Genomic DNA, 13,489 nt, shown 5'->3' with positions numbered 1-13,489 from the left:
AACGGCCACTTCTTATATACAGTCTATGGCGATGGTAAACTTTGGTACTGTAGGTTTTATCCTGTTGACGATAACCACTTTGGAGATTTTGGGAATTTGACGCACTGTCAACCTCTGTTCACTGGAGAATCTCACAGTGTGTAGGCTACAAACGGTGATGCAAGACCTTTTTCTGTTATTCAGCAAAACAAAACTGTGCCTTTACAGAAGTCAACATTTTTGGAAGATCCCAGTGTTGACTGGGAAAGGGGAAGCTAGCTTTGAAATAGTTTATTTAAAGACAAAAAAGGAGCAGAAATAAGTTGTGTACAGCTAAGTACTTCTGCCTTTTAGTCTAGAAGTGGTTTGTGGGCATCAGTTGGTTTACCTTTGTGCTGCTTCAGTGAAGTGACTTAGATTTAGACTCCTTCTGTGTGTGTGTGTGTGTGTGTGTGTGTGTGTGTGTGTGTGTGTGTGTGTGTGTGTGTGTGTGTGTGTGTGTGTGTGTGTGTGTGTGTGTGTGTGTGTGTGTGTGTGTGTGTGTGTGTGTGTGTGTGTGTGTGTCTCAATTTGTTGACATCAACATTTCTGCAGAAAAAGCAGCCAAATCAAATATTGTTCCTCTTGAGTCACATTTTCTGGGCTTACTGTGTTTGGCTGCGGGTGACACACACACACACACACACACACACACACACACACACACACACACCCACACACAGTCACACAGTCGCAGTAAGACGTGTCACCTTTTCCCACACACTCTACTGTTTACACACACACTTATAACAGGGTTTTTACCAGCCAGGGAGAATTAGTCTTCACTCATCTTCCTCTCTCACATCCTCTTTTATTTTTTATTCTTACCGTTACACGCTAGTTTATTACTACACCTCGTTTTCCTAACCTCTTTCTAAATGATTTCTCTTTTTCTCTTTAATCGCTCTGTTGTCCGTCCATCCCTCTTTTGTATAAAAAGAGTGTGCTGTACAGTGCTGGCCACAGTGAGTAGCAGTTGGTGGACATGTTTTACAAAAAGAGGTTAAAGGTGTTTCTCTCTCCAGGCGTAGTAGTGCATTGTTGTTGTTCATGAACATCTCTCGGCAGTCACTTCATCCCTACCCCAATTTCTTTTTTCTCCAGCTCTCTGACTGCAGATGACGGGCTGACTGCAGCTCCACATTTTGGAGCTTGTAAATGTATTCCTGGACAGCTGCAGACACACGCACACACACACACACACACACTGACTGACACGCGCATGCACACAACTATCGCACTCGTCCAGCCCATCTGTGCCTGAGAGCTGAAGAGAAAGGCCGCGAGTACATCTGTGGCAGCCTTATTTTATTCAGAATGACTGAAGTGTGTGTCTGTCTGTGTGCAACACAGACGAAATGAATGTAAGTCGATGTAATGGCCCTCTAAAGTGATGAAAACCTGACTGTGTGTGTGTAGAAAGAGAGAGGCCACTAGATTAGGTGAACATTACAGTTTGTGTGGCACTGACAGAAAACTTAGTTTGACTCTGAGCGTGTGTGAGAATGTGTGTGTGGTGCTAATTGACATTGAGGCTGACATAATCTTGTCATGCCCCTCACTTTCCAATCATCCTTCGCTCTCTCTCTCTCTCTCTCTCGATCTCTGTCACTTCCTGGTTCCCTCTTTCTTTTTCTTGTCACCCTGTCTCTCCCTCTTTCTCTCTTCATCTGTTTCCCCCCTCTCCATCTTATCTCTCAGTCATGACCCCGATCTGATTTGGTCTCGGATTCCTTCCGTGGCTAACGGCCTGCGACCGTTGCTAGGCAGCCGGTGTCAAAACAGCGACAAACATGGCGGTTGCGCCGGGGCCACGCCGACAGCGGAGACGGATCGCTCGTTTGGCCTCGCGGGGCTTCTTTGCTTACACTTTCACTGAGCTCCATTAGGACGGGTGACAGGCCCGCGAGACCGGCCTCCATGATGGATTAGACAGTTGCCACAAATTTATCCATCCAACACACACAGTGCCGGTCTATTAGACATACATCTAAGGATGATAAGTACAGGTTCTGCATAATCTCCAGGCAGATGTGTGACACATAAATGACATTTAGTGTCAGCCTCAGTTCATTATGGTTTCATTCGAACGTGATCTCGGCTCTTCCGCTGAGAACACGGTCGTGCCACGGAAAGACTGGCACACTAGCAGCTGAGCCATGAACACGACTTACAGCGTATTGCATAACACGTGATGGAGAAGATTTAATAACTTGTGTAAAACGGCACAGGACGAGTTGTCACAGTGACAAAGATTATAGAGCTGTACGATTAAATAAACCCAGTGCATGGCGGCTGCCTTTGCAGAGAGATAAAGAAGATGTCAGATTAATTTGCATAGCAGATGAGGATCACATTAGCCGTTTGAGGAATTACAGCTCATATGAGGAGATTTGTAGTTTTTTTTTCAGTGTGACAAAACTTTTAAGATAGGGTTGGTGATTCCTGCAGCAATCAGTAAATCAAATCTGGTATCTGCGAGTGTCACAGGAGGATCATTTCATTTGACCTGAATAAAATGCACTTATTGCACGTCACTGGAGTTTTCACAAGCTGCTAGCTTGACCGCTGTGAGTGCTAACCATAGCCATGTTTATTTTCACCACAATCATTTTTGGGGGAGTGGCTTTGGAGGGAGGCCTGAAGGGACGTGCTGTCACTGTTGCTACATTTGGAGCTAGTGCTGCTAGCTACTTGGGTTTTTCCATTGGATCGTTTTCAAAGTCTTGCTGGTTTCTCAACATTACTAAGCCTAGCTTTAAGAATCATAACATATAGTTGTGTAAGATAAGGTTTGCTGCACCGTGGTTGAACTAGACGTTAGCTCTTGAAAAGATTTTCATGCATTTAGCAAAGTTTATTTCATTGCTAGTTTGCTGTTTTTCCCGCCCTACAAAGCCTTGTTATGTTAAACTTTAAAGGTCATCACTTATATGAACAGATGTAATCGTTTAGAAGGAACAGGAAGTGTTATGCCATGGACTCAGTGAGTTGGGCTTTAAAATATATTCTAGCCCTGCTTTTTAGCATTTAGCTTGTACATTTTCCAAAGTACGCCGAATTAGCGATTAGCAGTTCCTGTTTGCTGTACCAGTGGGTATACTGACAACTATCAATGAATCACTTTCACACTGAAGAAAAGTTCAAAAACGTCTCTTTTTCTATGATTTCCAAGCGGTTTGACTATTAGTGTTAATGATAATATACATGTTCCATGGTTTTCATGGCTCCATTAAAAACCGCACCATCCCCAGAGGTTTACCTCATCTCTTCACTTCCTGCTGGAGCTCAACATGAAAGCGTCAAAGTGTAATTCCACTCGGGTCTATTAACTGTGCGGCTGAGAAACCACCACCCCCTCCAAGGCCCTCTCGATGTCCCAAGATCAGTTCAAGAAAATATTTAGCAGACTATTACTTTTACTGTGTCCTTGCTTTATCTCTCAAGATTCAGTATTTCTTTGCAATTTTAATGAGCGAAGACCTTAAGCTTATTTTACTGTTGCACTTTTGGTAAGCCGTCTGCCACATGAGCATCTGCTAAGTGTCTTAAAATATGAATAGAACTTAATGACTCAAATTAAAAATGCATTTATGGATTTGCATTCGCTTCCTTGGGAGAGTGCTGTCTTGGTCCTTTTTCACTTTGAAAGCAAAAACCATTAAGGTAGACTAAAAGGATGCCTGTGCTGTTAAAGTGTTTACACTTCAATCATTTCATTTGTTTTGAATGTTTTCTTTTCTTGCAACAAGGAACTGGGCAGATTGTATGTGCTGTGGGCTTTTGTAATGACCAGTGCAGTAGATTTATTCTCACGTTTGTATTTGTACCTTAAACACATGCATGTTATTGGCCTTGCAGAAGACATTGCATCCATATTTCATGACTTACAGCTCTCTACTAAGTTGAGGCTAGAGCGCCGATAGTTCTCCTCCTGGTCTTTGTTGCTCCGACTGTTTCCAGAGCCTCTGTAGTTTTGCATGCTGACAGGCTCCAGCTGGCTCCCATGACGCATCAAAAGAAGCTTCCAGTTTCTCTGCCATCATTAGCTGAGAAAATGATGGGTTAAAAATACACCCCATGTTAGATCAGACTACCCCCCTCCCACCTAGTTTCACTAGACTCTATTAGCCGGACAGATGCTTTGATGCTGCTGCTTGCACACTGCTCCGCACTCCCTCTTCCTCCCTTTCGTTTTCTTCTGTTTGTCAAGTGCTTCGTCAGACGTTAGCTGTGCCGCTGGTCCGGGCGACTCTCTCCTGCTGTCTGACCAGTTAACTGCGAGGTTGTGTTACCAGCGCAGCTTCCCTCTCAGCGGGACCCGTTCGAATGGTTTTCTCAAGGGAACAAATGACGGTATATTTTTAGATTAATTGAAGAGTTTTGTTCAGAAAAGTACGAAGCCCAGCCGGTGTCTGGAGAAGTCTTTTGATAAATCCCTCCATCACCAAAGTCATTTGTGCCCTCAAATTACAAACTACTGACTGCATACGGTATACTACTAAAGGTAGACAGATCAAGAGAAGTGGGAAAGTGAATTCAGCTCCGTTATCTCAGGGCTGCACTGTAGGATGGCTGTGGGGAAACCTCAAGAATGAAATACAGCTGTGGGGGGTTCAAAGTTTTGGCCGTGAAACCATGCTGAGCTTTAAAAAAACACAGAAGAATTCAAGTTGAGTCCTAAAATAGGACTAGGGCGACTGTGGCTTAGTGGGTCGTCCCTTAATCAGAGGATTGGTGGTTTGATCCCCGGATGTGTCTTTTCACAAAATAAGTTGCTCCCGCATTTTGTGCATTTGGTCTGTGAATGTTAGTTAGTTAGTCTTGATGGGCAGGTGGCACCTTGCATGGCCACCCTGCCATCAGTGTATGAATGGTTGTGAATGGGTGAATGATGACATGTAGTGTGAAAGCGCTTTGAGTGGTCGGAAGATAGAAAAGGCGCCTCATAAGTCCATTTACCATTTAAAACAGATTACTTGGCGAAATGTTTCAGCTCTGGCAGATCAGTTGTATCTACTGCTTTGCCACAGTCGCTGTCCAGAGTGCTGATTCAGTCAGCAGGTTAGAGTCCAGCTGGAAAGGACTCCCATGTTGGCTCTTTTCCCTCAGAAACCAGCTGGGGCCATTTTAACCAACTTATCTTGCTACGAGGAAAGCAGCTGATAGAAAATGTAACTGCGAAAGCTAAGAGGATAAACATCATTAATTGCTCATTGTTGGTCTATAGTCCAAATAATGAGCAACAGAAAATAATGAAGTGTTTTCTTAAGCCCTCGGTAACATCTTCAGATGACTTTTTTTTTTCTTTGTCGACCACTTTTGCTGACTGTGTCCTTGGTTAGTCGGTTATAAAATAGTTACTATGTATTTATCTGTACTGCGTCTCACTTCTCTTTGAGCTGAACCTTTGTGATTTACTGTTAGACCAAAAGCTTAAAGGGACAGTTCACCCTGAGACTCCGGTGCACTACTTGTTACACACATTTCAAGATGTTTTTCCAGTGTTCTGTCACATGGATATTTTTTGTAGTTCTTCCTCTGATACAGATCCTCCATCTTCTTTCCTCTCTTTCACTTTGAGTCCTCCAGCTTTCTGTCATCTTCATACATCATATATATTTGCTTTCCTCTCTCTGTCCTTTCGGCTTTCTCTGTTTCCCTTTTGCTGTTTTTTCTCTCGTAATTTCCTTTCTCCCTGTCGTCGTTCCTCTCTCCCTTTATTCAGGCCTTGTCCAATCTATTCTCTCTTCCTGGGATTTCATTCTCTCATTCTCCTTACCTCTCCGCTGGATTTTCTCTCTTTCTCACACCCCTCTCAACGCAAGATTAAGCTGTTAATGTTGTCTTTAATGAGATGCATGCGTCATGACTGTGTGTGCAGCCACTGCAGGTTTCAGTGGCAGAACAGCGGTTTAAATGGACTATTGATCGTGCCTCCCTCTCCGTCAGTCTTTAACTGCCTTCTGCCTTCCCCTGTGGTTCTCACGCACTCACTCACTTTGCCTGACAGCACACACGCATGGATGTAAATTCATACAGAGACTTTCAAACCAACACATTCACACTCCAAACTCGTCAAATACCAAAGCTTGGATAGAGCCCCTAAGCCTCGAACTATGACGCTCAAGGTTCCCCTTTAGCATCAGCTTTAAATGTGTCAGGAACTGCGTGTAAGTTTCTGCTCGTTGCTATACTGTCTTTTCAAAATAAATGTCCGTGTTCACAGGAAACGTACAGTTTAGCATAAAGAGTCTTTTCAAAATAAACTTCCAACGTAGGTTTACATAGTTTCAAGGTTTTACTTGCCATTTGGTTAGGTTCAGGAGGAGATTGTGGTACCAAACCGTGTTATGTAATTTACGTACTTAACTAACAGCAAGTTAGTTAACGGTTACAGTAAGTCAAAGTAGCCTTGGTTGCACACGGGACACAAACTGTGGTCTACTGGGTGAAAGTCCTGTGTTTGTTTGACCCATCCATCCATCGAGACCAACTCACTATGCAGACTTTCTCGCTCTTAATATTACGTAAACTGTTCTGGCCATCACCAATATAAATGGTGATGTATGGCTTGTTGATATAGAGTAAATCAAATATCGCAATATTTCTGACCAAATGCCTCAATGTCGATATTGTAAGGCCCACCACTGGTGCAACGCGCACATGCAGAAGAACATTGCCCTCACATTTGCATTGTGGGAATACAGTGAGACACACACACACCACACCAATGGGAATGGATCACCTGCTTTAGATGGGATTGTGTGCTACATGCTTCTATTTCATTGATGCGTGACCTCTCAGCATCAGCATGCCAGTATCATCTCACATTGGATATATACAGTATGTGTGTGTGTGTGTGTGTGTGCCTGCACGGTTGCGTGTTCGTGTGTATACCCGTGTGTGTGTGTGTGTGTGTGTGTCCGGCGTCTCACCACAGTGCACCGCTCAACTCGGGACCTTTTAATTAAGGGAGAAGTTTCATTATCAGCTCCATTAGTCAATGCCTGGCTGGTGTCAACACTCTCTCACACACACACACACACACACACACACACACACACACACACACACACACACGCTGAATGAGTACTGTTAGCTGGGCTGGTGTAATATTTAACCTGATGTTCTGTTTCACGATGAGAGTGTAATTTATTATCAGTAGTAATGGGAAGTGACCCTATTTCCAGTCAAATGAGAGAGGCGGGAGAGAAGCGTGATTATAAGTCATCATGTCGCCATTTGCATTGTAATGCGTGTCATAGGCCACACTGCACCGCTCTGCTGCAGAGGAAAACACACGGTACAGTGGAGGATAATGTCCCTGCTGTACAGGAATCTGCGGTGGGATTGTTTTACGGTGGCAATTATTGTTCAGTATCTCAGTGAATGTATCACCTGTATGGCGTCTTGTGGTCCTTATCATGTCAAGTTCAAACAAATGTTTCAATGTAAATATAATCATCCAGAAAGCTCAGGAATGTCCACCTTTATATTTCATTCAACGATCACATAATAAGGGAAATAGTCCATGTGAAGAGCCAAAGAGGGTGAACAACATTGGCAAAATTCAATCTCTGAACCCATCGGCTATCGTCTGGCGAAGATTTAGCGTTTAATGATCTTAAAATGAGCCTTTAAACTGGCTACCTGTGAGACAAAACGGTTATAGAAGTCGCCTCTCAACTCCAACTCCATCCTCGCATTGGAATGCGGAATCATTGTCAGACTGACAGCTGATGGATTCAGAGATTGACCGGAAGCTATATAATAATTAGCAAATAGTGCAAAATGGATCTTACCACTGGAGATTGATCAGATCAGATGATTGAAGAGAGGGAGCTGTTCCACGAGGGCAACAAAGTGCCGCAGACTCACTCGAGTTTGTCATCTGGCGCGTCGGTGATGGCCTGTAAGTGGCGCGCTGATTGATATGATGAGGATGTAATTAGCCCTGAGCAAAATACGAGGAGCCTTTTACCATGCTGAGCACCACTTGCTCACCACCACACACGTGTGGTGTGTGTTTGAGAGAGATAAAGAAGCCTGTATATAGATTGTCAATCAGTCAGTCAGAAAATTGGAGCCTGGTATGTACGGGCCTTTATCAAAGTGTACTGTAAGTAGGTCTTTTTCATGTGTTTTCATGTGTTTTCTTGTTTCCTCGCTGCCATTCATCTGACAGACACACACACACACGTATATACACACAGATATGTACAGGTCCTTTTTTCCTCACTGTGCTTTTTCTCTTCCGGCAGATGAAAGAGAAGACGTTCAGAAGAAGACTTTCACAAAATGGGTAAACTCACAGTTGGCTAAGGTAAGACAGCTTCCTGCTTACATTCCATTATCCACTCCATCCACTGTGTCTTCTATTCCCTGTCCACACTTACCAGAGTCTCTAACTGGACTCCGATCGCTTTCTAGCATCCCTGTGTAGTCATGTGTTGTTGAATATTATCATTCCCATGCTCAATTATGTCTTATTCAAATTCTGGGTTGATACTTGTTTCACAGATTTTGTGCTCAATTCAACTATTAACACCACAGAAAAATCCACGCTGTGATTTCGTTTCACACACTCTTGACATTTGAATCATGTTTTTAATGCAAATAACCAGTTTAGATTACAATTTCAAAGTAAAAAGTTAACTTTAAAAATTTTGGACGGTTTATTCTGATTTTGGGAGAGTTTGAAGTCATTGTTTGGGATGATTCTGGGCGGTTGTAGAAAAGGGTTAGTGTGGATCCTTGCTTTCAATTACATTTCCGTGAAAGACAATTGGAATGAGCAAAAATTGGAATCGGCAAGGCAGAGTACAAATTAGAAAATCTGAAATTGGAATTGACAAAACTGCAATCTCTAATTATTAGGAAAAAATAGGATGCACAAGACTAGTCCACATATGTGTAGTACTAGCTTCAGCATGTGCAGTATCGATCGGGCAGGGTGTAAGGGTCTGGTTGTGAGTGAGTCATGTTGTTGTTGTTCCTCTGTAGTTAAATGAGCTGATAAATGGTAAATACATGGTTAAAATACATGCATTTCATTGTGCAACTCTGTGTTGCGTAATGACAAGAAATCTTCCTTGAATCCTTAAATGATAAGAAAAGAAGACATTGGATCGGTGCATAGACTCATCCGAGACATCTCAGATACAGGTATCAGAACAGCTCGACTTCAATGATTCTCTATGTCTGAACCCTCCCCTCTTCTGGAAAAAAAATTCATGAAAAAAATCGGAAGAAAACAAACGAGAAGAAAAGATTTATTTTATTTTATTTACGCTGGCAGTGTCTAGCACCTCCTTTCATCTGGGGCTGTTTTCTGTTCCTCTCTCCGAGTCACGGACAATTTCAGAGGCATTTCCTTTTACGGCTGTGATTCAGACGGACACACACACACACACACACACACACACACACACACACACACACACACACACACACACACACACACACACACAGGCTATTCCCACCACGTCCACTCTCTCTGGAAGATTGGTTCGGTGAAGCCTAGGATAAAGGGGAGAGGAGAGTGTGGCACATTTTTCAGGGTTCCCTTTTTCTTGCGATTATACATGCTTTGTATGGGATTGTGTTCAGAAAATGTGTATTTCATTTGTCATCTCTTTTCTTATTTGTTGCTTGATTGTTGTCTGGGGCCTTTTGTTGTGAACCCCCGCCCTCGTGGGGACTGAATAACTTGTTCTGAATTTCATTCTAATTACATTCCGGTGTTTATTTGCGGTGTGTGGGTATTTTGTGCGTGCCAACACATCACTTTTATTCCCATTTTCTAAGTTGATTACAATGGTGCTAGGGGTGTGCCGTTGCCAGGCGATGAAGACGTCGGCAAGTGTGTGTGTGATGGGTGCTCGTTTGTGCGCGTGAGTAAAACACAGCCTGATCCGAGCCAGGTGATTAAAGCCAGGAGAGGACCAGACGGGATGGAGAGGTCTTCTATCCCCACCTCCTCTCCTCTTTTCCTGTCCTCTCCTTCTTCTTACCTGTCCTTTCCTCATCTCCTTCCTTTCATTTCTCCCCTTTCCTTCCCAGCCTGCCAGATCCCCTCTACCCTTAAATAAAAGAAAGAGGGAGGGATTGAATTTTGGAGGTGGGAGATAAGGAGACAGATAGAAAGAGAGGGATAGAGAGGCAGGAGAGGAGAGAGAGATATCCCCTCATCCATCCAAACTCAGTGGAGCATAATGAGTACCCCATCCTAGACAGATGAGACTCTCTCTCTCTCTCACACACACACACAGACCTCAGTGGAGCAAGAGGCAGCAGATGGAAGAAAGTAAGATTATAAGAGGGGAGAAAGAGAGAGGTGAGAGGAAAGGAGACGAAGGATGTAGGGAGCAGTGTGGACAAGCAATGGAAAATGAGTGAGAGGGAAACCAAAGTTCAGGCAGGGACAGGAGTGGAGGGCGAGCGAGTTATGGCAGGAGATGGAGAGTATGGTTAACGGCAGGCGTGAGAAGTGTTTGGCAGTGAAGCAGCGTCACGTCTGATTCGAGTGTGATTTGCGACTCAGCAAAACATAATAAGAGGCGCTTCAGCAACATACAAGGATCTGTCATCAGGACAGGAAACTGAGCTTTTTTTTGTCCTTGTTTACCAACCACAGCTGGTACTTTATTCAGCTTCAGCTCAGACGACACATTCTCAGTCCGTGGCTTCAAACTATGACGCTCTACGGGTTGTCAACGGGTTGGCTCAGAGGGCCAGTTTAAAATGTGTTAACAGCCCAAAGATCAAAACAGAACAAGATCCCCCCGAACCCGACAGAGTTTAATCGATTGGTTTATAATTATTGAGGCGTTTTTTTCCCATAAGGTCAGAATGGACACATGAATCCACCTCAAGGACCCAGGGATGGAGGGAATAGGGTGACAGAGAGAGGGGGGCACAGCATTCATCCAGTGCCTGGTCTTAATTTCACACCTTGGCTCTCACTGTGTGCTCAGGTCCTGCAAAACTGCAGAATAGGTCTGATGGGAGAGGAGAGGAGAGGGAACAGGAGAGGAAAATGAAGCTCAAAGGAACAAACAAGAAAAGAAAAGGTGGGATGATATGAAAGGATTCGGAGCACAGACTGCTCTTTTCTTCTTTCAGTACCCCTATATGCCTCGTTATGCTGACGATACAAGCTTCAATTTGTCCAATAGCGTTACTCATAATTTCACGGTCCTTAGCATTTCAGTTATTTTGGACCATCCCACAGTTGGTGATATGTCTGCACTGCACTAGTTTTGTTTCACATCATCTGTGTTACATTTGGGCATTTTAGGAAGTGAAAATAGAGCCACAACAGAGGCGTTGACCTATTTGGCTTAGCTTCTATTTAGTTCACGAGGAAGGGCAATCAGACGAGGTTTAATCGTAAATTCACGAGAGACCATCTTGCAGCCACAACGCCAAATCCGGCAAGGGGCATAAAGTGGGTGGGCCAATGGCCCCTTTTAACAGAATAACCATTTACGCAATTTCTTCTGGGATTTCTGACCCGGTCTGAATCAAGCGGTGAAAATGAAGAGCTGTCACACAGTTACAACAGCTGAGTGATCCTTTCCCAGGTCAGAACTAATCTAAACCTGCTGTGGGGGCGTGGGAGAGGGAAGACTGAATGGGCTGCTTGTTCTGTCTCCTGAGAGCTTCATAACTTGCGATGGACTGTCGACTTAAACGTCATTGGATGAGGAGATTTAGGGTTTCTGATTGGCAGCTGTACCAACCTATTAGAAGTCATTTTCACTGGCTCACTGCTGACTACCGTAATTGCCCAAATTACCGTGTCAGTGACGCATAAGTAGTTTCAATTTATTTAAACCCCACAAACAATAATTAGGTTTATGAATATGTTGACTTGATTTTAACACTGGGAGTGCTTCCGATGATGCCTGAAGTGGAGCGGATTAAATCCAACACATTGTCTGTGATCAGAAAACAAAACCAAAAACTGTAACCGCTTCACGACGTCACACAGAGTGATCACATGTTTAAAAGGTGCCACAGTGCGGCTGTTTCACGACTTTACAGAGAGCGGTCACATATTTAGTTCGAGGTGTCGTTGGCAAACGGCCCGTTCTGTCATTAAGTCATGAGGACGTGTTGATTATTTCAGGGTCGTACAACGTTAAGTGAAGATTTTACAGCAGGATTAGGTGGAAAAGACTTTACTTGTTTGTGAAGCAAGCTGCTCAATACTAATATTCTGCAGATGCACACACACAGTGTTTTCCGGGGATGGTGCACTGGAGGGTTTGATTAGCATCAAGGGAAAGTAGAGTGCAAAGGAGGAGTGAGGCACCAGGGTAAGATTAAAGTAAACGATACATTATAGCTGACCTGTGTTCACCGCCTTGTTGTTGGAGTCTTACTGAAAGGGAATAAATCAGCGTCTGTGCTTCCTCCACAACTAAGCTCTGTCACATACACACTGTCTCCTCATACAGCATGGAAAACACAAATTAAGATGCACACATCAGTCGGAATCATACCTTTTTTCCCCGCTCATGGTAACTTCAGCTTTAAGTAGATGCATCGTTTTGGTCAAGTTGTTCTGTTGGACAGTTAACCTGTGCCGAGGAATGCAGTAATCCATGTGTCCACAGTTGATCATTTGCTCTGGTGATCCATGTCAACAACAAGCACACACTCTGTTGAGTGATACAGGCTGATAGTACTTACTCAAAACTTGGAGCAACTTTAAATCTAGATGCTGATTTTAAGCTGTACTGCATGGAAGTGTGGGGCTTTTACTAGTGGGTAGCATTCAAGGCAAGGCAAGTTTATTTGTATAGCACATTTCAACAACAAGGTAATTCAAAGTGCTTCACATAAAACCATTAAAAGCATCAAAACATAAGGCAAAAGAAAAGGAGATTTAAAAACAATTCAAGAAACAGTGTAAGAAATAAAATTCAGTAGTAAAAAGTAAAGGAGATTTAAAACATACATTGAAACAATAATTGATGTCTCCCTGAGACATTACGCTGCACGCAATCAACCATACACTGCCACAATTCTGCAATTACTCGCACACAAACCACGTCTGGAAAAGATCTCTGCCGATCTGCGTTTTATAGTGTACGCCTTGCACGAACTCGGTCCCGGAGGAAATGGCGACAGCGTCGCCATTCAGGGGATCTATTGCCAGAAATGGAATATAATGAGTGTGTATTTGTATAATAATGTAAACAGACCAGATATCTTTTATTTCACCTTGGCGTTTTTGTGTTTGCCAGTCGAGCATAGGATTGTTTCTCTCCTTGGGGGACTCAAACTAATTCGCTTCTTTTCTTTTCTTTTACCGACTTCTGTTTGTTTTAAATACGGTAGCTCGAAAATGAATAGAATGCTGTCCCCTCAGGGTAAGGTTTCATAGTGGATGCCACCTTCTTTTTTAGTTATAATGCAAAAACATGACATCTGAGTGAAATCTTGTATTTGGAGGCAG

The 13,489-nt window shown here is 43.4% G+C and overlaps 1 protein-coding gene across 1 annotated transcript in view; it reads left to right on the top strand.

Annotated features, from left to right (window-relative positions):
* The window catches only part of LOC306797451 (dystrophin-like), a 218,733-nt gene that overhangs the window by 59,340 nt on the left and 145,904 nt on the right, over positions 1 to 13,489 (top strand). Inside the window, 1 exon segment of the mRNA XM_079296817.1 lies at positions 8,283 to 8,344. Within this exon segment, the coding sequence (XP_079152943.1) occupies positions 8,283 to 8,344 (62 nt within the window).

Source organism: Melanostigma gelatinosum (assembly GCF_949748355.1).
Source record: "Melanostigma gelatinosum genome assembly, chromosome: 24".
Lineage (NCBI taxonomy): Eukaryota > Metazoa > Chordata > Actinopteri > Perciformes > Zoarcidae > Melanostigma > Melanostigma gelatinosum.
The sequence above is the reverse complement of the archived record's forward strand: the minus strand, read 5'-3'. Positions and strand labels throughout refer to the sequence as shown.